The 23,353-nt window shown below is 46.0% G+C and overlaps 1 protein-coding gene across 1 annotated transcript in view; it reads right to left on the reverse strand.

Annotated features, from left to right (window-relative positions):
* Positions 1-23,353, reverse strand: part of PIAS1 (protein inhibitor of activated STAT 1) — a 53,918-nt gene that overhangs the window by 21,746 nt on the left and 8,819 nt on the right. Inside the window, 1 exon segment of the mRNA XM_054642163.2 lies at positions 8,736-9,180. Coding sequence (XP_054498138.2) covers positions 8,736-9,180 — 445 coding nt within the window.

Here is a 23,353-nt window from a genome sequence, read left to right on the forward strand (position 1 = left end):
GTTTAAAACACCGAACAGATCCTGGCAAATCAAGCACATAATTTACTTTTTGAAGTTCTGGAGGATGATTAAAACTAGAAAAATACAGTTTTAGAAAAAAAAAAATCATTCTGATGGCTACAAAAACAACTGTGCCCTGCGAACAACGATTATGATTTAACAAAAGAAAGGTAAAAATAGATCTGCAATTGAAAACCAAGAGGATGGAAATAGAATTTATAATCCAATAAAGCTGGAATCAAGCCAGGACAACAGAGTTAATATGGACATTCTTCAGAAAGATGCCAGAAATGTTTCTGGGGGGTTGGGTTCGTTGTTTCTTTTCCAGAACTATGATTTATTAAATATCAAAACATTTTCTTTTGCACCGTGAATGCAACAGAGTTTGGAAAAGTCAAAATACCTAAAAAGTTACAGAGTTTCTTCTCCCAAACTTTTCTTTTCCTAATTTCATCAACATTTCCTAAATTATTCCAGGCTTACCTCACTCCAGGAATGATCCAGGATTGGTACAGATTAACTGAGGGACAAAATTATGCCCTGCTGGTTGTGGATTTCCTTAAAACACTTCACTGAGGTAAAAAGTTTCCAAAATTTGAGGGAAAACTGTTTTAATACATGGTATTCACAGGGTGGAACCACTTAAAATCGTATAGGAATATAAATATAAATATAAATATAAATATAAATATAAATATAAATATAAATATAAATATAAATATAAATATAAATATAAATATAAATATAAATATAAATATAAATATGCACTGTATGTGTACGTATATATAAATATATATGTATATCCATCGATCACCTATTTAATAAATAAAAATGGTCCAGAAAAGCCATTTTCCACTAATTCTGCTCTTTATTTTGGAAAACCCCTCCAGCACCAGCGTGAAAAAACGAACCCAGCTTGAGTGGCTGCATTTTCTACAGCTCTAAAAATATTCTGTTCCACCTCACCAGTACCCAGGGCTAAAAATAGCCACACAATCTTTCTGCAGTAAAACACCTCTTGCTGTCTTGAGAAAAAGCCACTCTCTCAATTTCCACTCAGGCACAGACACCTTCAAATCCTTCAGGAATTTTTGGGATCTCGGAGTTGGGATGGTGATGCCCCCTAAGCACCAACAAACTGAGGTTCATCTTCCCACCAGCATCACCAATTATTGAATACTGAAGGGAATGTATTAAAGAAAGGCCTGGACTAAAATTAAACTTGCACTTTGCACAAGAATTATCTAAGATATCATTACATGGGCCCATTCCCAATGATTCCCAATAATTGTGTTCGTTTCCAAAGGCAAAAAGAGCTGTAAGGAAGAGGATGAGGAGCAGAGGAAACTTTTGCTGCATGCTGTAAGAAAAACAAAGGATGCCCCATTGGTTATTCACTAACTAATGGTCTGGGTTAGCTAAATTTGTCCAAATATTAACCAGAAATGTGGAATTTCCTGGGGCTTCCATAATTCCTCACGGAGTTTCCAGCTTCCTCATGTGCCCAGGGGCAGGAGGGATGCTGGGTCTGGGGATTGGGATGGGAATCAGGACAAGGATTTTCCCCTGAGGCTGGGGGGGACTGGGACAGCTCCCCAGGGAATGGGCACATTCCCCACAGCTCCAGGAATAATGGGGCAATGCTCTCAGAGATGCACAGGGTGGGATGCTGGGGTGTCTGTTCCCACCCAGGACATTCCCCAGTTCTTGTTTTCCCTCCCCAGACAGGTGAGGTGCCTCATTCTGCTTTTCCTTTAAACAACAGAAGGCATTTTATCAATTCATGTTCAATCCTCTATCAAACACCACTGCTGAAAATTTCACCTCTGCCTCCCATCCAGACCAAAACTGTGCTCAGATGAGGGCACAGCTTTGAAAATGTGAGAATTCAGAGAGGTTTGAGTGCAAAGCCTGCTGCAGGGCGGGAAATCTGTGATAGCACCCCAGGCATGGGGAGCCCCTGGGATCCCCCTGCTCAGGGCTCCCTCCCCAGCTGCCCCTGGAGCAGCAGCCAAGGCTGTGCTGGAGCTGAGGAGAAGCTCAATCCAAGGGGCTCTGAGGGAGGAAAATGCTGAGAGGATCCACCTTGATGAGGGAGCTCAAATTGATGAGGGCTGCCCTGGAGCAGAGGCTGGGCAGAGCTCCAGAATAAAGCAGGGATTCATTCCAAGCATCTCCTCCATGGATCCACCTTGGGCAGCACCAGAGCCCAGCCAGGCCTGCACCCAAGATGAACCCAAATGGCCCCAAAATGCACGGCCGGGCACGGGGTCTCTCCCTGGGATCAGTTCTGCTCCATTTGCACCTTGCAGTTCATTGTCCCATCCCAGCTTTAGCCCCTGCAGTCCCACCCTGCTTGTTTTTCTCTCTCCAGCCCACGGGGTTTGTGCTCTTGGGCTGAGGTTTGGGTCATTTGTCCTTGGTGCCCAGCTGGAGCAGGAATTGTTTTGTGTCCCTGCTCTGTGCACAGAGCTCACCATGCCCTAATGTGAAGCCCAGACCCACGCACTAAAGCAGCACAGAATGCGAAAAATACAAAAGCTCAAACCTGAGGCATCAATCTCAGGATGGCCTTTAAAGCCACCCCAAATTCTGGAGTTCCCCAGTAACCCAGTGTTTATTTATACACCAACACTTCCTGCCTCTGAGCCCCCAGCTCTGTCACGTTCTGGAAGCAGCAGCACTTCCAGCCCACACCCACCATTCCTGCATTTCCTGCTGCAATAAATGCAGCTGGAGCGAGCAGGATGGGGCTGGGAGCAGCCAGATCCTCTCCCTGGGAAAGCCTCTCAGCCACCACTAAATCCATCCCAGCCTCTGCCAAAGCAGGACTCTGCACCCCAAAACCCAATACCTGACACCCTTCAGCCATGCCCTACACAAGCTGTGGGATTCAGGAGATCTGAGCTCCAGAGCCAAGAGAAATCCCAAATTCCCGCTGCTTTTTGTCCCACCTTGGCCATTCTGCTTCATTCCAATCATCACAATGGATGCTGCACCCTTGACCTTTCCAAACGCTTCAAAACCACTTGAGGGGAAGCATTTTGGTAAACACCCAAATCCTTCTTCCCCTGAGGAGCCCTTCTGGCACCCCCAGAGTCACAGCTGTGCCCACAAACACCCTGAGGAAAGGAAAGTGCCAGGGCCACGCTCTCCACCTTGGAATGGGTGAAAAACTGAGCCCTGGCTCTGGTCAGCTGCTGCATTCATCCCTTCAAATCAATTTTAGATTCTGTTCAACTCACAGTTAATCCTCAGGAGGAACAGGCAGAGCCACCCTGGGGGTGGGAAAGGAAGGGAGTAAAGAGATGTGAAGGAGCTTATTTGAAATTGTGCCTAAAGATATATATGAAAATAGCCTGGAAATACTCCAAGGGCTACAATTAATCCATAAATATTATGGATTTTATAACTCTTTCTGCTATGTTGTATAAACAGAAGACAGAAGAGATCAGCTGGAAATTATGTGCAATTGGACAGACATTTATGTGTGATTATTCATTCTTTAAATCACTCGTGGGGTGGAGCATTCCTGAGGACCTGCAGGAAGATCAGGGGACACTTCCATGGCCAAACCCTTCACTCTCCCAGCCACCTCTGGGGATGGATCCCAGCTCTCCTCTCCTGCATCCCTGGATCTCCCCTGACCCATCATTTTTCCAGAGGGAAGGAACACCAGAGGATCCTCCTTACTCAAATTCAGCCCCCTGATTCCTGCAGACACCTGAATTACGTCCCACAACTCCAATGCTGCTTTCAGGCTTCGATATTTGAACTTTTATTGCTAAAAGCACCAAGTCAGCCACTTCAAAGGAGCAGCACAAAGGCAGCACTGCCACATCCCTGTTCTGAAAAAGTTTTTCTCTCAACAAGAGAAGTTTTTTCCTTAGGCACAGGACAGGATTTGCTGGGCCAGGGAGATGGGTTTTGTCCCTTGTTTGTCCTCACTCAGGATACTTTATATTCTCTGTGATTCTCTGGAAGCCAAATGGCTTCCCAGCTCCATTCCAGCCATGCCTGGAAACATCCATGTCCTCTCATGGAACCTCTGGACATCCACGTCCAAAAAAAGTCCTTTGCAGGGCCTGGAAACTTTGTCAGGGCCTGGAATCTTGGGGACATCCATGGCCTGGAATCTTGGGGACATCCATGGCCTGGAATCTTGGGGACATCCATGGCCTGGAATCCTGGGACATCCATGGCCTGGAGTCTTGGGGACATCCATGGCCTGGAGTCTTGGGGACATCCATGGCCTGGAACCCTGGGACATCCATGGCCTGGAACCCTGGGACATCCATATCCTGGAATCCTGGGACATCCATGGCCTGGAACCCTGGGACATCCATGGCCTGGAACCTCACTGACCTCAGCTCCACACACAAGGAGATTGAGCAATCAGCTGAAGAAAACCTGAATAAATCCTTTTTTTTTTTTTTTAGGAATTACCCAGTTGCTTGAAGCTCTCTCAAAAGAAACTCTCAACTGTGGAAAGCCCAACCTGGGGCCCAGCACATGCAAATGCAACTGAAGAACCCCAAATGTGCTGTAATTCCAGCTCAGCCCCAGCACAGAGCCAATATTTCACCCCGTTCTTGCACAGTTAAAAGCTGCAGGGCCGGAAGTCAGAGAACTCAAAGCTGAGTTGAGAATTTAGTGTTTTGTTGAACTTCCTCCCACAAAGTACATTTCAAAAAAATAATAAACACAGCAGACAGTAAAAGCGTGACTTTCATATAAACCATAATAGCAATTGCACAGAGCACGAGATCAGCTCGCTGATAGAGAAAAAGGAGAAATTCTTGCCAAACAAAACTTTCATGGGTTCCAGCCCAGCTTTCTCGTGCACTGAATTGTTTAATTGTTTAATGGCTGTACCTTGAACTACAGGCACCCTCAAGATTTTAGGCAGCTCAGCTGCAAGATCTGGCTCCAGGATCACTCACAGCCACAGGAAAATCCAGGGGAAGTGCAAGGCACAAATGCAGGGTGGGAATCAGCCCCTGAGGGGGAAATGCTGCTGCCTGCAGAAAGCCTGGTAGCAGAGCACAGAGATGAAGGAATTAACCTGAGCCCTCCATCAAGAGTGCCTGACTGGAAGCTCTGATGGAGCTGGAATTCTGCTGCCTCTGAGGGATAATGACTGATCTGTGCCTCTTCCTTCCAGGAGGCCGCAGGTAAAAATTCTCATTTCTCTGGCTCAGATCCAACTTCCAGGGCTGTGTTTGTATCACTGAGAGCTGAAGCACAGCAAATAAACTGCAGGAGGATGATCCTTGTGCCATTTGGACTAATTTTAAACAGGAGGAGAGCTCACAGCCTCTTTAATCCTTTCAATTGGAAAAAAAAATAAAACAGCTTCATTTCCCTTACAGGTAAGTAAAGACCCCTAAGCCAGTTAAAATGTTTTTTGGAACAACTACACAGCTCCAGCAATTAGGAATGACATTTGCTGTAACAAGAGGCATTTTTAAGATGCTGTTTAACTATCTCGTGTCCCTTCCACAATAATCTGGCAAATTCTGGGCCTTGCTACTCACAGCAAACACATCTCAGCACACAAAAGAGATCTTATCTGTGTGTTAGGAGTTACTTTTAGAAAATGCGCTTAAAAAACAACCAATTAGCAATGTCTGTGCTCTGGGGGCTGGAAATGGGGGAATTAAGGGAGAGCTGCAGCTTCACTCGACAAACAACCTCAATTCTCCTCTTTTGATCCTATTAGGAGAACAACAGAGAAGCACAGGAATAAGGCAAACATTCCATCAAAGCCAGAGTGGACAGCTTTTCCTCCAAACACAAAAAAAAAAATCCTTATTAAAAAATGTAAAATCCCTGAAAATGGTGGTTAAGCAGGGGCAGAGAGCTGCAAGCACACATCTCAGAACGAGGAGCTTTCCTGGCTGGCTGGGACACAAACCCATCCCATCCCCGTGCTTTCTGCACTTGGCAGGGAGGGTGACTAATAAATGTGGATCAAATTCAACAGCTCCACTGCAAGGAACAAATGGCTCTTTGTCTCACCCCTGCAGTGGCCAAGGAGCACTGGACGTGGCACTCAGGGCCTGGGCTGGGGACAAGGTGATGAGCAAGGGCTGGACTCTGATCCTGGAGGGCTTTTCCAGCCTCGGGGATTCCGGGATCCGGCCCAGAATCCCAGGTTGCTGGTGAGAAGGGCAGGCATGGAGAAATCCCTGCATTCCATGAGCCCAGCCCAGCACATCCCTCTGAATCCCAGGCTGGGGCTGCATTCAAATATAAGAATATCTATTTAAATATATAAGAATTTCTATTTCCCCCTTTTGTTCCTGATGGCACGAATAAGAGTGAGCAGATTTCATTTCCTTATCTGTTCCTCACATTAGCTGTGTGCTACCCACCCACACGAAATATTTGGGTACAGAATGCCTGCTCAAGTGCCCTGCTGGGCAACTCCCTGCCCTGAGGCTGGCTCGAGTTATTGCTTCTTCAACCAACCATCACTTCTCAAAGGGACAGAAAACTGGAGCAAGCCTTGCCAGCTGTGCCACCTGCACTTGGGAACGACCAGGGGCAATCCCAGCACCCAAGGACCTGCTTTGCCCGGTTTTATGTCATTTCAGGAGGGTGTGAAGTTTGAATTACACAAATTCTTCTCTCTTCACACACATTTTCTTTCCCTTCTGTCTCAAGCAAGCAGAGAATTATTCCAAACCCCACATCGGGTCACCAGTTCACCCTTGTGGGGGAGGGAACCAGAGTCAATTCAAAAGTCCTTTATCCCTATCCCATGAGTAATCTGATGGGAAAAAGCAAGGAGGAGATGCTGAAACAATGGCTAAATTCCAAGTTCTGAGTGGCTGCAGTGATATCTGCCAGTGGAAAACAAACCAGGGAACCCACACATGGGACACTTGAGGAAACCCACACTGCTGGCAGCACACAGAAGGATGCCCAGACCATCTGGGGCAAACGTTCTACAAATGATTCCAGATTTTGTAGTCAAAGGATCAGTAAATGCATAAATGGAGAAAATGAATCTGAGCCTGAACAGGCTGGGGAGGGGCTGGGATGAATTCCCAGAGGAGCTGTGGCTGCCCTGGATCCCTGCAGTGTCCAAGGCCAGGGACAGTGGGAGGTGTGGGGATGGGCCTTAAGGTCCTTTCCAAGCCAAACCATTCCAGAATTTTATGGTGGATACTGAAGCTCTCCCCCCCAAACTCTCAACTCAAAGGCTTTTCAATAGGATTCCTTCAGACAAACAGAATTCCCACACAAAACAAGCCCCAAACATTCCTGAAGTTACCAGAAAGGGCAGGGATTGCTTCCAAAGGTATCTGTTTGGAATTGCACTTCCCATTTTCTTACCCTGACACTCCACAAAGGGGAGAAATATCCCACTGTCCATCAGCTCCTGAGGCCTGAGACCTGGCAGGGAGTGAATGATGATCCCTGGGTTTGGGGTGCTCTGTCCCACTCAGAGCTGGCAGCAAGGGGCTCTTCCCACATCCAGGAATAAATAGATAAATAAATAAATAAATAAAAGCACACCATCACTCCTGCACTGGAATGTCTTGTGGAAATTACAGCCTTATTCTGAAGTATTTCTGCTGTAAAAGTGATGAGACTCATACTGAGCACCTCGTTAGCTCCCAGCACCAGCACTGCCTGGAATGGTTATTCAGCAATTAGGGCTCAGATTAAAGCTAAACAGATACAGTGCACCTCTGCAAAGAACACCTGAACCACGAGATCAAATTACCAAAAATCTCTCTGCTTTTCCCTCAATTACAGCAGCTAAAGCTAAAAAAAAAAAAAAAAAAAAGCAAATTACTGTGCCAGATCCTTCAGAAATGCACAGACAACCTCAGCAGTCACACATCAGGCCTCCCACATCCCCCAGCCCTCCAGACTGTCACTGGAAAGTACCTGCTCAGCTTTGTTTACAAGGGATTTCTTCTGCTAAGGACTTTTTTTTTTCTCACTCTCCCACCCTCTCTCCCCAGATCTCCTCTCACCAATCTGCTCCTCCTACCAGCAGGGAATCTTTCCTGGGGTTTCAAGCCAGCAGAAGGTTCCAAACACACAGAAACCACCAGGCCTGGTGCATTTAGGCAATACTGAGGAGTATTAGAAGTTAACCATGCTGTGCAGGGCTCCATGGAGCCTGGAAAATTACACATTATATAACGCTCTGGGAGCAGCAGATTCTCCTCAGCAGCTCCACCAGTGATTTATACCTGCACACAAAAATCAGCTGCAAGGAAAGTGGCCACAACTGCAACAGAACCCTAAATTCAGATGCTCAGGCTGTAATGGATCCAGCAAATTTCCAGCCTGGCACTCCTTCCCAGCACGGAGAGAACATTCTAGAAGCCTGACGGATTTGGGGATAGTTCTGTTTACTTCGGGGTGGTTTTTTTTAATAATGAAACTCTGTGGTTTATAAGAACTACTGAAAGCAGACTGGGGGTTTTTTTTTCCCTTTTTTTTTCCCTAAGATTGAGTTTGTTTTTTCTCAAAGCCCCCCCCCTTAAAATAACGGATGTTTAAACCATATTTAGAGGCTCAGCTAAAGCAACTAATGAGTGTTAGGTAAGATGTCTCTCCATGTAGAACAATCTGTTCCAAAAGTTACCAAAAATAGCAATTCTCTAAACACTGCTGTGATGCAATATTTAACCCTTTGCTGCAGCAGCAGCAGCTGAATTTGACCATTTTCCCCCAAACCCAGCGAGCGCTGTGGGAGCTCTGCTTACCCAGGCTGGTCGGTTTGATCAGCTCATCCAGCAAGTCGTAAAAGGGGAGTTTCTGCAGCTTGATGTCGGGGTGCACGGGGTGCAGGGCCGAGGTGAGGTGGGGCAGTTCCAGTTCGTGTTTGGGTCCCAGCAGCGACACGGGGAGCAGGGGGGACGTGGCGGGGTGGCCGTCGTAGCCCAGCTGTGGAATGGTGGAAGGCGACAGCGTGGCCGGCATGGAGCTCGAGTGCACGCTGGGGATGGACAGGTCTGCTGGGGTCATGATTTTCTGGGGGAACCTTCTCCTATAGAGTTCTTTGATTTTCATCTGGACGGCGGGGCTGCAGCCGGCCTTGAGCAGGTGCAGGGCTTTGGTCAGCAGTTCGTGTTTGCGGCCGTGCTTGTTCCTGCCCGCGTAGCCCAGCAGCACCTGCAGCTCCGAAACTCGAAGGCTCATAACCATTTGCTTCAAAGAAACAAAACAGAGGGTTAGCAGGTGAATTCAGCACCCTCACCAGCAACAAAACAAAGGGTTAACAGGGGAATTCAGCACCCTCATCAGAAACAAAACAAAAGGGTTAACAGATGAATTCAGCACCCTCATCAGAAACAAAACAAAGGGTTAACAGGGGACTTCAGCACCCTCATCAGAAACAAAACAAAGGGTTAACAGGGGACTTCAGCACCCTTACCCAGGCTTATAACCATTTGCTTCAAAGAAACAAACCAAAGAGTTAACAGGTGACTTTCAGCACCCTCAACAGGGCTCAGAACCATTTACTTCAAAGAAACAAACCAAAGGGTTAACAGATTAATTCAGCACCCTCACCAGAAAGAAAACAAAGGGTTAACAGGGGACTTGAGCATCCTCACCCAAGGCTCAAAACCATTCGCTTCGAAGAAGCAAAACAAAGGGTTAACAGGTGACTTCAGGATCCTCACCATAAACAAAACAAAGGGTTAACAGGTGACTTTCACCCCCCTCACCCAAGGCTTATAACCATTTGCTTCAAAGAAACAAACCAAAGGCTTAACAGGTAAATTCAGCACCCTCACCAAGGCTCAGAACCATTTGCTTCAAAGAAACAAAACAAAGGGTTAACAGGTGAGTTCCAGAATCCTCACCAGAAAGAAAACAAAAGAATTAACAGGTGACTTCAGCATCCTCACGACACCAGAAAGGGCTTGAAGCCCGTTAAGCATTAAGTTTTCAAGGCTCTGTGCCCCTGCTCTGCCCCCTTTTACAATGCTCACGGATTTAATACAATGCTCAGTAGTTATTACAATGCTCAGTGTTTATTTTCAAGTCTGCAATGAGAGATTTCTAAAGGCATTTCCATTCCGTGGGCAAAAAGCTGAGCAAAGGACTCGGTGCAAAATAAAGGTTGTAACTAATTATTTTTTAATCGCTTGCTAGAATCTCTGATGGATTTTTTTCTTGCTCTAGCTGGATGTGAAAGCAGTCGTACACTGACAACATCCAAGCTGTGCCAGTCCTCAACTCCAAACAGCAATTCCACGAGCCTCCCTCAGCTTCTGCCATGCAGCAGAGCTGATCCACGCAGGTTCCAAGCAAGGAGATCAATGACAGTAAAAGGAGAGTGAACATAATCCCATTTGAGCCTTGTCACCTTCCTGGGTTAAAGGAAACTTCCTCCCCTTCCAGCTCTGCTCTTCTGCCAGCAGAGCTGTGGGTCCTGTTTGAGTGGGGAGCTGGGCTTTGCCCTCTGCTAATTAGCATCTTCATTAGCACAGCCATTTAGTGCCTCCCAACAGGATCCAATGAATCACACCGGTACAACTTGTCACCTGTTCCACTTCTCCCGGAACTGAGAAAAACACTTCCCAAACCAGTGAAACCAGTAAGCACCAGTGTGCATCAGCTGGGCAGGCAGGAGCCAGAAAATCAACTCCAGGGCCTGTTTTTTATTGAAAAATACATTTCAGAGCTCGGCAGGGGCTTGCTCATCATCAGAAGGCCTGAGACACCAGCTGGGAGGATGGTGGATACCCCTGCAGAAGTTTGGATTCCCAAGGAATCGTACAGAAATGCAATGCCTACCACCCATCGATGTGACAGGCTGCCTGAATCTTGTGCATGAAACACCCTGAGCATTCTGTAGTGAACCCCAGAAGATCTGATTCCAAACAACGCTTGATGGATGGATTTGGGACCAAAGCAGCTAATGCAGCACACGAGGGAGGGCTCTGCAATTTCCCAGCCACTGAAGGATGGAGACCCAAACCAGAATTTCCATTTGACATCTCTGAATTTGACTACAAATGCTCCCATCCTCTCTGGTCCTTCAAACTGTGCAAAGTACTCAGTCCCCAACACTGATTTTTCCACATTAATTCCTCAAACCTGAAGTGCCAAGATTAGAAAGGTGCTACCCTTGGCTTTAACAAAACCAGCCCCAAACTCCCACCATCTCCTCAGAGCTTCAGTACCTGCAAGAGATCTTCACTGCCCAGGTGTCCACGGGAGGTTTTCCCTCCACTGAAACTGCTCCTGGTATTTAAAAGCCCTAAATGAGATGATTCATGTCTTTAATGAGGTTTGCAGCAGCCACACTGAAGTCAAATTTGCCACAAGATTTCTGCTCTGCTGAACCACAGCTCGGGAACCTTGCTGCAAATCCTTGCTGCAAATCCTTGCTGCAGCCTTCCACAAACCCTTTGGATAGAACTGGAGTTCTTTTCTTTCCCCGAATACCCCAAGAACCTTCTTCACACTTAACTCTGAGACTGTCAGAGAGCCACTAATGAGAACAGACGAGGTACTTGGTAAGAAATGAAGATGTCTTAAAAGAATAAGGCATTTCAGCTCCAATCTGAAGTGTTGACAGCTGAAAGGAAAGTGAAACAAATAGATTTGAAACATGGAAAAACACTATTTATAATGCTATACAAACACTTCTTCAACAGAATGAGTAGTTACAGCTGAAGGGTTTCATGCCACCACCATTAAAAGTCACTTCCTGAACAGGCAGAACCTCTCAGAGCTTCACTCTGTTCTTGTTTTGTGATAAACTCACGGGCTCAGCTCGCCAAGAGCACAAGAGGATTAAGAAATAACTGAGGCAAGGGAGAAGCTCCTGCTCCACGCTGGATAATTTCCATTTTTAAGGTAAAGGCGAGCTGGAATGAGCACGCAGAGAGCAGGGGCCATGCTGGAGCCAGCCTCAGAGCCCAAAACAAACAAAATCCCCACATCTTCCCCACCCGGCGCATTCCTCGCACAGGAGGACAAGAACAATTTTGTTTGCAGCGTTCAGGGCCCTGACAGATCCATCCTTAAAACCAGCAATAAACCTGGTGGGTTTATTATACTTTCATAATTTATAGATAAACCTCCTGTCCACATCACAGGGAGGCAATGCCTCAAACCATGCCCACCTTGCACAGGGCACTGCCAGGGGTCGGTGCCCCTGGGAAAAGTCTCCTACAAGATCAACAGGAGAATTCCTGTCCCTCCTCCAATCCAGCTGTGGTTTACAGGACCCAACCTGTGGGAAATGGATTTGTAAGAGATAAGAAATGCTGACTCAGAAATGCCATGGAACAGGACAGACATTGCTGAGAGAGAAAGTACTAGAAACAATTTCAAAGGATGGCCTTACAAATAAAATTAGATATTTTAGAGAAATAGAACTGTGAAAGATGCATTGTGGTAGGACCCACAAGGGGTAATTTTAGATGACTGGCTTTAAGGCATTTACAGCATGGTGTGGCTAAAGCTGATAGGCCCAGAAACACTTTAATGTAATTAGGAAATAGCTGGCCTCTGACTGTGATGGTGTGAATTATAACATCTGTATTGTCTCACCCTTCACATGAGACTGAAAATGGAATAAAAGTTTTAAACCACCTCTCAGTTGCCCCATCTCTGGGTCAGAAAAGGGCATAATCTGACACCAAGCCAGCTCCACCAGCAGAAACCCAAGCCCTCTCCATCCATGGTATCCTGACCCTGGGACAGGCAGGATAACACAGCAGGGGAACAGCCCAAGTGCTGCCAAGCACACCAGGAAAATCCAGGAAAAGCCTTGATTTCTCCCATTTTCTCTGTCACATCTCGCCTCACCTCAACTCCAAGCCCTCGCTGGCTCAGCTGCAGCAGCAGAGCTGAACGGCAAAGGCACAAAGAGTTTTGCTGCAGGAAATGCTGCTTTTCTCCCCTGTTGCCTGCAGCAGTGGAGCACAGAGACCACTGGCACCTGCCAGGTACAAACCCCAGCACAAAGACTGCCCCCAAATAACAAACAACTGCCCCAGCCCTGGCTGCTGAGCAGAACGAGCAAAACGTGGGGATTTCTCTATCCTAACAGGAAATAAAGTAACAAAACAACAGCAAAAAGCTGAACTGCAGAGAAATGAAAGGACAGGCAGGGCTCCCAGGGACTGGCTGCAGAGAAATCCTGCACGCTGCAATTCCAGGTGTTGGGCTGGGGGAACATTCATTCCTGCAAACAGCACTGCAGGGCACGAGGAGCTGATGCTGCTTGGCTCTAAAAAGGTCGAGGTTTAGGCACTCAGTTTCAAACTGGTTTCCAGCAAATCCCAGCATCAAGCACGCACTGGTATTGTGCATTCTGGCACTGAGGGAGCACTCAGTGCTCAAAAAGAGGATGAGGATGGTGAGAAACATTTTTCAGAGAGTGAAAGTCAGAAGATGCTTTCCAAAAACCCAGCTTGGCAGGGGGTGGTGGCACATTGCTGCTCTGCCTGCCTGTGAAGACCTTCCTGGAGTGAGGAAGGCATCTCTGAACACACCCCTGACATTTCCTGCTCCACAACCCAACCCAACCCAACCCAACCGCGTGTTCCTGCACCAAAACTGCATCACCCATGGATTCCTTATCCCTGCATCCCAACATCCCAGCCTTCCCAATCCCCTCAGGGCGTTTGCTGCCATCCAACCAGCCCCACAAGTGTCTGTGAGAGGTGGGAGAGAGGCCAGGCTGTTTTCCCACCTCCCTGTGCTCACTGGGTCCAGCCTGGGCCATTTTTCCGGCTGTGTCATCCCATGCATCCCAAATTTCTGTGTGTTGAGGAAACACTCGGAAAGAATCCACCTGGAAACAAGGAGTATTCCACCCAGGAGATTTGGAAAAGAAATAATTGAAATAAATGTTGAAATATAATAATTGAAATAAAATCATTGAAATACATGGGAGTAATCCATGGGCAGCACTGATGTCATTGCCCTCAGGCTCTCTGGGTGATTATCCATAGGGAAGGGATCTTCTACCTACAGCTCTTGCCCAAAATAATCAGGACATTTTTTAAAAAGCTGTTCAAGATGAAAACTGGTGAAGGTAAGAATCATTTACTTGGATTTTCTCTGCAACAGCAACAGCAGAGATGAAATTTGGCTTTCCAGACAAACCCAGATGTTCCAGCCAAGGAAAAATTCCCAAACTGAGCTCAAGGAATTCCAGCCCTCAGCACAGAACATTTCAAGAGTAGCATCTTGTATCCATGACCCATGAAAATTGGGAATTAAGCTTAAAAATAAATAAAATCCAAGTGTTGGTGCCTCTGGATAAGACATTCCCTGGATAACCTGTGGCTGGTCTCACAGGCACTGACTATTCAGGCAAATAATCTGTGAACCTGAATTATTTCCCCTATTTTTAGAAGGGAGGGATTTATCTGAGAGGTAAAAACCAATATTTAGTTATATTTTCAATAAACTGAGCGGCATCCACAGAGTGATGGACAAGGCTGAGCATTTTTCACCCATCCAGCAGCACCAAAACTGTCCTCAAAGCACAATATTCAAATCCAAGTTTGATCCATGTTTTTTTTAAAAAGGATATTTCTCCAGTTATCAACCCTAGGATCTATCAGGAGAATCCAACAAGTTATTCCTGGATGTTTATGATAAGTAGAAGCAGGGAATAAGCTCCAAAACATATTTAAATTATTTGCCAGCACAAGAAGAAGCATTTGGCTTGGGCCCACACCACATTCTGTGCCTAAAGCAATCCAGCAGGTCCTCCCCAGTCCTCCAAGCATTAACCTGAAAGATTAAGGGGAGGGAAAAATAGGAATGAAATAAAAAAATCACCTCAAACCCCAGTGAAAAGCTGGAAGAGAATGAGTAAAAAGAGAGAAAAAAAGAAATGGGAGATCATTGATTTATAAACATCAATTTCAGGCAGTGACAGTAAATTTGTTATTGAAAACACAGTGATTAGCTTTAGTGATCTTTTAGTAATTAAGGGTCATTATGACCGAAGAGAGCAAGCTCTGCAGCAAATTCCTTCAAAGGTGAAGGCCAACACAAATGCAAATTCTCCCTTATCAAAAAGGAATTCTGTAATCACTTCCAAAAGACAGGTTAAAAAAATTTTGAAATTGATCTTTTTTTTTTTCTCTAACAAAAGCAACAAGGAAGTGTCAGATGAGCATGGAAATGGTTCTGAATGAATCCCTGTAAACTCCAGCCCCCAGCTGTAAAAATACAGCTCCTGCAAGCTCTGAGCAGCCTCCTTAACCCTGTGAGGAATGTTCTGGAAAAGTGACACTCACACAGAACTCCTGGCATATTTCAGATTTGTGAACTGGCCAATCACAAAGGTTAAAACATCCCCATTCTTAATAACCCCCATCCCCTAACCCTAAATCCCACCTGCAAGGCTGACCCAAGGGAAGGAACTCTCAGTGCTGAACTATAAAAATTGGGCTCTTTCTCCCAAAAATCTGCAGGAGGGAGCGAAGCAAGCCCCGGGAAGCTGCAGTGACAGCCAGGGACTTCCTGCCTTTGTCCAGCAACCAAAACAGCCACAGGTTGGAGCCCCTGCAATTCAAAGCAGAGCAGAGGCAAAGGCACAGGAGAACAACCATGAAGATGCTTAAATGATGTTTCCTTTAAGGAGGGTTTCAGCAGGAAAAGCTCTTCTTTGGCTGGAGTGGCACCTGCAAGGTTTTGGGAATGAAGGCAGAACTAGAGGAGTAAAGGAACCAGGCAGCAGCAGGTATAAATATGATTTTGTTGCACATACAGGAGGATTGAGGCTTTCCTCATCAAAGAAAGCTCTGTTTACACAGGGTATCAGAGCTCAGAAAGGCCAGGTCGTAGCTGTGGGAGCAAACTGAACAGCTAACAAGAAAAACAGGCTTGAAACAGTGAAAATCAGCCAACAAAACAACGCTGGAAATGCCCAAACAGCCTGGGCAGAGCTGCTGAGGGCGCCCCCAGAGATCTGGGCTTCCTTAAATTCAAGCTGCATTCCCGATTTTCCCCAGCAATGCATTCCCTGCCACAGAGCTGCAGCCAGCAGGTGTTATTTACCTTTGCAGGCTCACAAACAGCAGATTTCCTTGTCAATGCCATGGCTGCAAGCCTATTTATAGAAACATTCTGACCCTCGAACCAGCCTCTTCAGCCTTAACCATTCTGTGATTGGGCCATTTTAAGCTCAGTGCTCACATCAAGAAGCTGGCAGGGAGGAGATCATAAAAACTGCAGCACTTGAGGTGGAAGCTTCTGGGCAGGATCTCCCACCAAAATCCTTCTGCACCTGCCCATGGGACTGGTACAGAACTTGGAATTCCACAGATAATAATTAATCCAAGGAATATTCCCCTGGCAAGCACTTCTTCTAGTTTATTACGGTGGTGAAACCTGACTATCCCCAAATTCAGTGAGTTTTAGGAAGCTCAGTGATGCTTTTTTTCATACCTGAACACCAATAAATGCCCAAATTCAGTGTTAGGAAGCTCAGTGATGCTGTTCCATACCTGAACACCGATAAACTGAAATTCCAGCCAGAGCTCTCCAGCTGATCCCACCCCAGTGATGTTACCGAGTTCTAGGCATGTCTGTCACTGCCTGGATCCCAAAACCCCACAGTGATGAAAGTCCCAAAACTCGGTGACGAGTGACAGGATATTGGAAAAACAAACAGAGGCAGCTCCAGCCCCCTGAACTGCTGCTGGCCAAAGGCAGAATTTGGAATTTTTAACATAATCCCCATCTCTTACAGGTTGTCTGTGCTTTTGGCAGATGCCTGTGGGATTTGGCTCTGGGAGATGGGAAATACCTAAACCTGGCACTTTAGTGCCCTTCTAGACCCCAAATCCAGCCCTTTTCCTACAGTTTTTTCCTCTGAGAGGGAGATCGGGCCAAACTGGGCAACCACACACCCCAAATTCAGAGTTTGCCCACTGAGCCCTGTGGGGTTTTTTGTAGGATCCAGGCAGAGCCCCCAAATTCAGAGTTTTCCCCCAAGCCCTGCGGGGTTTTGTGAGATCCAGCCACAGTGTGTGACCAGAGCTCCCAAATTCAGAGTTTTCCCACTGAGCCCTGTGGGGTTTTTTGTAGGATCCAGCCAGAGCCCCCAAATTCAGAGTTTTCCCACTGAACCCTGTGGGGTTTTTTGTAGGATCCAGCCAGAGCCCCCAAATTCAGAGTTTTCCCCCTGAGCCCTGTGGGGTTTTTTGCAGGACCCAGCCAGAGCCCCCAAATTCAGAGTTTTCCCCCAAGCCCTGTGGGGTTTTTGTGTGGTGACAATGAGGAGACACCAGCCACACTGGGCAGAGCTGCTGGGGCAGGGATTTGCTCCAGCTGTGAGAGAGATTTGTTAGGAGAAGTCTGCCAAGACTTAAGTCATGTCTAAAGCAGGTTTGATTTAAAGCAAGCCCCGTTTTATCTTAATCCGTGACGAAAGTTTTACCAGGCCCAGGAGACTTTCCCTGCTAGGTGAAGGATATTATTGCTTTTGGTATTAAATAAGGTTGCTGACACAGTGGTAATCTCCATTTTCTTGGAGACTCCAGGTTCTTTTCAGCCATGCTTAAACTTAATTGTCCCTGGTGTTTTTTTTCTCTTAGCAGCTGGGAATGATTTCCACACCGAGCAAAGGCAGAAATTCCAGTTTAGGAATTCCTGGACCTGACACAGGAGCCTCTCTGCAAACACACCTGAGGCTAAGGGTGAAGACAATTATTTGGGAGAGGGTCACTGCCAGACAAATTGACTTTTTATGAAGGATATTCTTCACCAAAGCCTTGCTGGCTGACACAAGAGCCAGCTCCCATGGGATGAGGTGCCCTGGAGCCCCAGGCAGATGCAGACAGATGTGCAAAGAGCTTCCTAAACCCAGTGTCCACTCAGGATCACAGCTTCTAATCAAACTAAAACAACTGCCAGAGCACTCAGGAACAGTCTGAAATGCTGGCTGTTTGTAAAAAAGGATGGGACCAAGAAGCCACATGGGAGGTCACAAATGCACATTGATTTTCCCTCCCTCCGCGGTTTAAAACAATAAAATATCCACTGTGGAATCCACAATTAACACAGAAGAAATGGGCCCAGCAGCTCCTGGGGTGATTTGGGATTTCCAGACTGGATTTTCCTGTCAGACTCCCTTTCCCAACCAGAGACAAGCTCTGCTCACTTCCTAAATATCTCAAATACCTGCACGAAGCACAGGGAGCTTTTGTAAGTGAATTTGGAGGGAAAGCTGGAGAAGAATGCACCTGGAATTCCATGAATGTACCCCAGGAGCAGCTCCCAGAGCCTGTCAGCAGCAGGACACACTCACCAAGAGCAGCATTCCCACACCCAGGGGGATGTTTGCTGGTAAAACTCTGGAAATCTCTGCTGCACCAACAGCCAGCATTGCTTGGCCTGTGTTGGTCACCTCCAGCTTGATTCAAATAAATTACTGACATAAGAGATGCAGATTTGCCTCCAAGATTTGAAAATACAAACTTATCTCTGTACCTTGCAAAGTGATTTATTCCCCACGTGGCCTAAGTGAAAAATTAGTTATCCACTAAAACTTTGCTATTAATTAGCTCCAAATGAGCTAACACTTCAAGAGATGAGATTATGCACTCAAATACACCCAAACTATCCCCTTTTTTCTCCTCATTTGTCCCATTTTCCAGGATGCAGCACAGGAGACAGACGACATCAGCCCTGACTATTATTCTGGTATCTCAAGAAGGTTTAATTAAGAATCATATTAAATTTGGATACTGAATTGCAAAGTGCTGAACAGCAGGGTGAAGGCAGTACATAATTGAATCTCATTTCCCTGAAAAGTAACCAATGGCTCTGCTAATGCCCCAAGAGAGGGAAAACTGCAAAACTGGAGTGATCAGCTCACAATTCACACTGGAAAAAGGAAAAAAATCACGAAAGCCAAACTGGAACATGACAAAATTCATGGTTTCTTTTGGAATTTGAGACAAAATTCCCTTCAAGAAATTAATTCCCAAGGCTGGAGCTCAGGCTTTGTCAGGGGGTACCAAGGACCAGGATCACCCTGGTCACATCCATCCCACTGGAGGTTTGTTGGGATTTTCCCTGGAATACAGAAAAAACCTCCACTAACAGCTCCAAAACAGCTTAAAATGGGGGAGGAAAGAAGGAGGGAAAAGGGCAGAAAAAGGGGGGAAAAATGGGGAAAAAAGGGGGGGGGGAAAAAGGGGGGGGGGAAAATAGGGGGGGGAAAAATAGGGGGGGGAAAAAAAAGGGGGGAAAAAAAGGGGGGGAAAAAAAAGGGGGGGAAAAAAAAGGGGGGGAAAAAATAGGGGGGGAAAAAATAGGGGGGGAAAAAATAGGGGGGGGAAAAATAGGGGGGGGAAAAATAGGGGGGGGAAAAATAGGGGGGGGAAAGGGGGGGGAAAAATAGGGGGGGAAAATGGGGGGGAAAAATGGGGGGGGAAAAAGGGGGGGAGGAAAAAAGGGAGGGGAAAAAAGGGGGGGGGAAAGGGGGGGGAAAAGGGGGGGGGAAAAAGGGGGGGGAAAAGGGGGGGGAAAAAGGGGGGGAGGAAAAAAGGGGGGGGAAAAAAGGGAGGGGAAAAAAGGGAGGGGAAAAAAGGGAGGGGAAAAAAGGGAGGGGAAAAAAGGGAGGGGAAAAAAGGGAGGGGAAAAAAGGGAGGGGAAAAAAGGGAGGGGAAAAAAGGGAGGGGAAAAAATGGGGGGGAAAAAAATGGGGGGGAAAAAAATGGGGGGGAAAAAAATGGGGGGGAAAGTATGACATAAGCTAAAACATCAGGTATGGGAAATGATAATTTCTCACTAAAAGATTCCCCTTCCCAAAGGAAATAAATCTGCTGACAAACAAATGCCTCTGAAATCCCCTGGCCGAGCAGCCTGTGCCCCTCTAGCAGCACTGAAATAATAATTGATTACTGCCACCAATTAGCCTGAATGTGATCACAGAAATGAGCCCTGGAGTTCCCTCTGCAAAAACCAGCAGAGAGCAAGGATTCCACCAAGCAACCAGCCTGGCACCTGCATGGAAAAAGGCAAATTTCAAAGAAAATTCCACATTTCTTTATTTCCTAAGGTCTTCAAAGCCATGCACAGCTATTACCTCAGGCAGCCAAAGTACACAGGTTTGGGTTTTTTTATGTAGTCATATGGCAAGTAAGTCATCAAGATTAATGAAGAGCTTGAAGGATCCTGAGAAATTGTCTTTTTACATTCTGTTTTTATGATATTTAAATAAAGGATTTGTGCCTCTGAGATGTTTTCCCACTGTATTAGTTAAGAATTTGATTGTTCTATTAGAATTGCTGCCCCTTTCTGTTTTATAAAAGCTTCTACTTGTGGATCCACAGGGTCAGGTTTTCAGGTACCTGCACCAAGAAACTTGTGTTTCCATGAGTCTGGAATTATTTACTTATTGCAATTTATTTATTATATGGTATAGGATTTACATTTACATCCCATAATGATACTGATTAAAGTGCTAAAATGTATTTTATTATTAAAGAAATCAGAAAAAAAAAATTCTGTGATGTGAATCTAAGCCCAGGTGAAAATCCTGGCAGGGAGTTCTTCAGCTCCCATTGAAAAGATTCTGTCATGACAGAACTGCAATTTATTTATTTGTTATAAATAAATAAATATGATAATCAAAATCTATATTTATAGTACAGAATTTAAACTTACATCATATATTGACACAGATAAAGTGTTGAAATGTATTTTATAATTAGAGAAATCAGCAAAAGAAGCTCTATGATGCGAATTCAAGCCCAGGTGAAAATCCTGGCAGGGAAAAGTTCAGCTCCCATTGAAAAAAAAAACCTCATGTCCTCACAGAACTGCTATTTATTTATTTAGTTAGTTATGTATTTAAAATAAATAAATAAATAAATAAATAAATAAATTTCAATGAATTAATTTAATAAATTAAATAAATAAATTCTACACTCTACATGGCAGCAGCCCGTGCCAAGGCCCGAATGCAGCTCCCAGGGCTGGAGCCCAAAGAGCCTCGGGCACACAGAAAGGGAAAGGGGGAGCAGGAAATTCAGTTTTTCATATCAGCCCCAAGCAGGGCTTCTCCCCACTGTGCAAAGTGAGATGGCAGAAGAATGGCAGAGGGAGCAGATCTTCCTGCTTTTCTTCAGCCCTCAATGAGGAGATTCCAATTGGTTTGGAATGAAAACACAGCCAAAGATGCATCTTAGGCAAGGCCTGAACTGCTGGCAAAGCTGATCCCAACAGAACAATCCCATTTCAGCCCTCAAAATCTGGGATATTCTGTCCTTCCAGCTTCCAGAGCTGTCCATGCCAGAAAACTGCATTTTTATGTGTATTACCAGAGTGTTACCTATAGGCTCAAGCACGCAGCGAGTTAGGAAATTCTATATATTCTCTATGCAATATTTTCCTGGCCCACACAGAGCTCAGCAGGGCCTTTAGGAACATTTTCCCAGCACTCTGGCACATGCTAAGGCCATTGCTTGGTGGGAAGAGGGAGATTTCATTCCCCTAACCCCACACCTCATCCTCCAGACACTCTTCCTCACAATCAGAATGAATCCAGGTAATTTATTGCCACAACAACCCCTACCCTGCACAGACACAAACCCCTTGATGGAATGAGGGGATTTTTAGAAGCCAAGTTTCAGCCACACCTAGGATTTCATATCCATGAAAACTCAAACGGGATCCTGCATTCACTGGGAATAAACCAGGATCCAAAGAGAAAACTCTGATAGCAAAATGATCAAAATCCCAACCAAGTGAGAGAGGCAGAGCTGCAGCTTCTGCTTCAACATTCCCTCGGTTTTCCAAGGCCTCCTGCCCCCATTCCCATCCCACTCTGGGGGCAGAAGGAGGAGGATGTTCCATCACTGCTCCTTTTCATCCTGACTGACCAAACCTCTGCCCCACCTCATTAAGCACCTCATCCAAATCCCACCCTGAATAGGAATTTGCATACAGACAAGGCTTTTGCAGCTCATTAATGGCCTCTGAATAACTCTCACACGTTCATGAATTTATACCCTGCCTGTCTCTTTTACACACACAGGATTATTTAGGGTCTGCTGACAAAACAAGGCAATTTCTGGGTTTCAGTAGAGATTTTTTGTATGAACTGACTTCACCTTTGTGCCTCCTGATCCACTCACTAGGTAACAACCTACAGCTCCTGCTTCCAGGTAAGGATGTTTTAACTGCTTCACAATACTGCTCAGCCTCTATGTCAAAAGGAAAAATACAAATAAAGACATCAAGACATCATCGTGTGGGCCCAAGAAATGGAGTCCACGCAGTTAATTAATTATTAATTATCTCAAGCCTTTTACCAAACTGTGTGAATGGCCTCTAAAAAACAGAGGCACGTTCTACCAAACTTCTGGAGTGAACTGAACGTGGGAAACAAGTTCCAACACATCCCAGCTTCCCCTCCACGCAGCCTGGCACCACCTCAGAGTCCTCCATGTGTTTAAGAACAGCAGAGCAGGTCAAAGGAACCGATGAAAACCCACTCTGCACACAGGAGCTGAGCATTCCTCCAGCATGGAGAACTCCTTTAAGACAGTGAAGGCAGGCCCTGGATGCTCAGCTATTCAAAGTTCTTCTGTTACCGTGGGGCTGAGCTGTTCTGAGCAAACAATAGGGGAAGGTCATGCATGGAGCCCTGCACTGGCACTCTGGGCTTAACCTGTTCCTGCACAGCCAGAAAAGCTCAGATCTGCAGGGTTTGAAGGATGGAGCATCACTGGCAGAGCCCAGTTTAATGTGCAGAACCTGTGGGCAAAGCAGAGCAGCCAGCCCAGAGCTTTGCAGGGTGGCCTTTGCCACTGCTGGGCCCAAGGTAAACACAGGTATGGGAACATCAGCTCAGCTGCGAGCACACAGATCACTGGGAGAAATGGCTGGGAGGGAGCACAGAGCAAAAAGAAAAATTATTCTAAATTGTGTCAATTCCTGCTTCATCCAAAGGTCCAAATGTGGGTGGGTTCGGTGGTATCATCATAAGAAACATATTAAATAATTATATATACATATACACACAGATGAGAAGTGGAAATGTCAGAGGATGGCAGAAGTCCAGCATGACTTCCCTAATGAAGAAATAATGAAAGCTCTGAGTTTTCAACCTAAAAATAGAGGACCTGGGGACAGCTGTGATCCAATCTAGAAAACCACGAGCAGCACACAGAGATGGACAGGGAGGAGCTGTCTGTCCTCCTCCATCACAACACCCAGGGCTCCAAACTACACAAGCAGGGTCAGAAATCCCTTCCAAAATACTGGGAACAATATCAGGTTATAAAGGTTCAAGGAAACCTGGAAAGGCACTTGAAAATAGATCTAGGATGGCTCATGCACCCCATTGGATGCAGAGGGCTGAGCTGGAAGTGGCTGC

Source organism: Agelaius phoeniceus, chromosome 13, assembly GCF_051311805.1.
Source record: "Agelaius phoeniceus isolate bAgePho1 chromosome 13, bAgePho1.hap1, whole genome shotgun sequence".
Lineage (NCBI taxonomy): Eukaryota > Metazoa > Chordata > Aves > Passeriformes > Icteridae > Agelaius > Agelaius phoeniceus.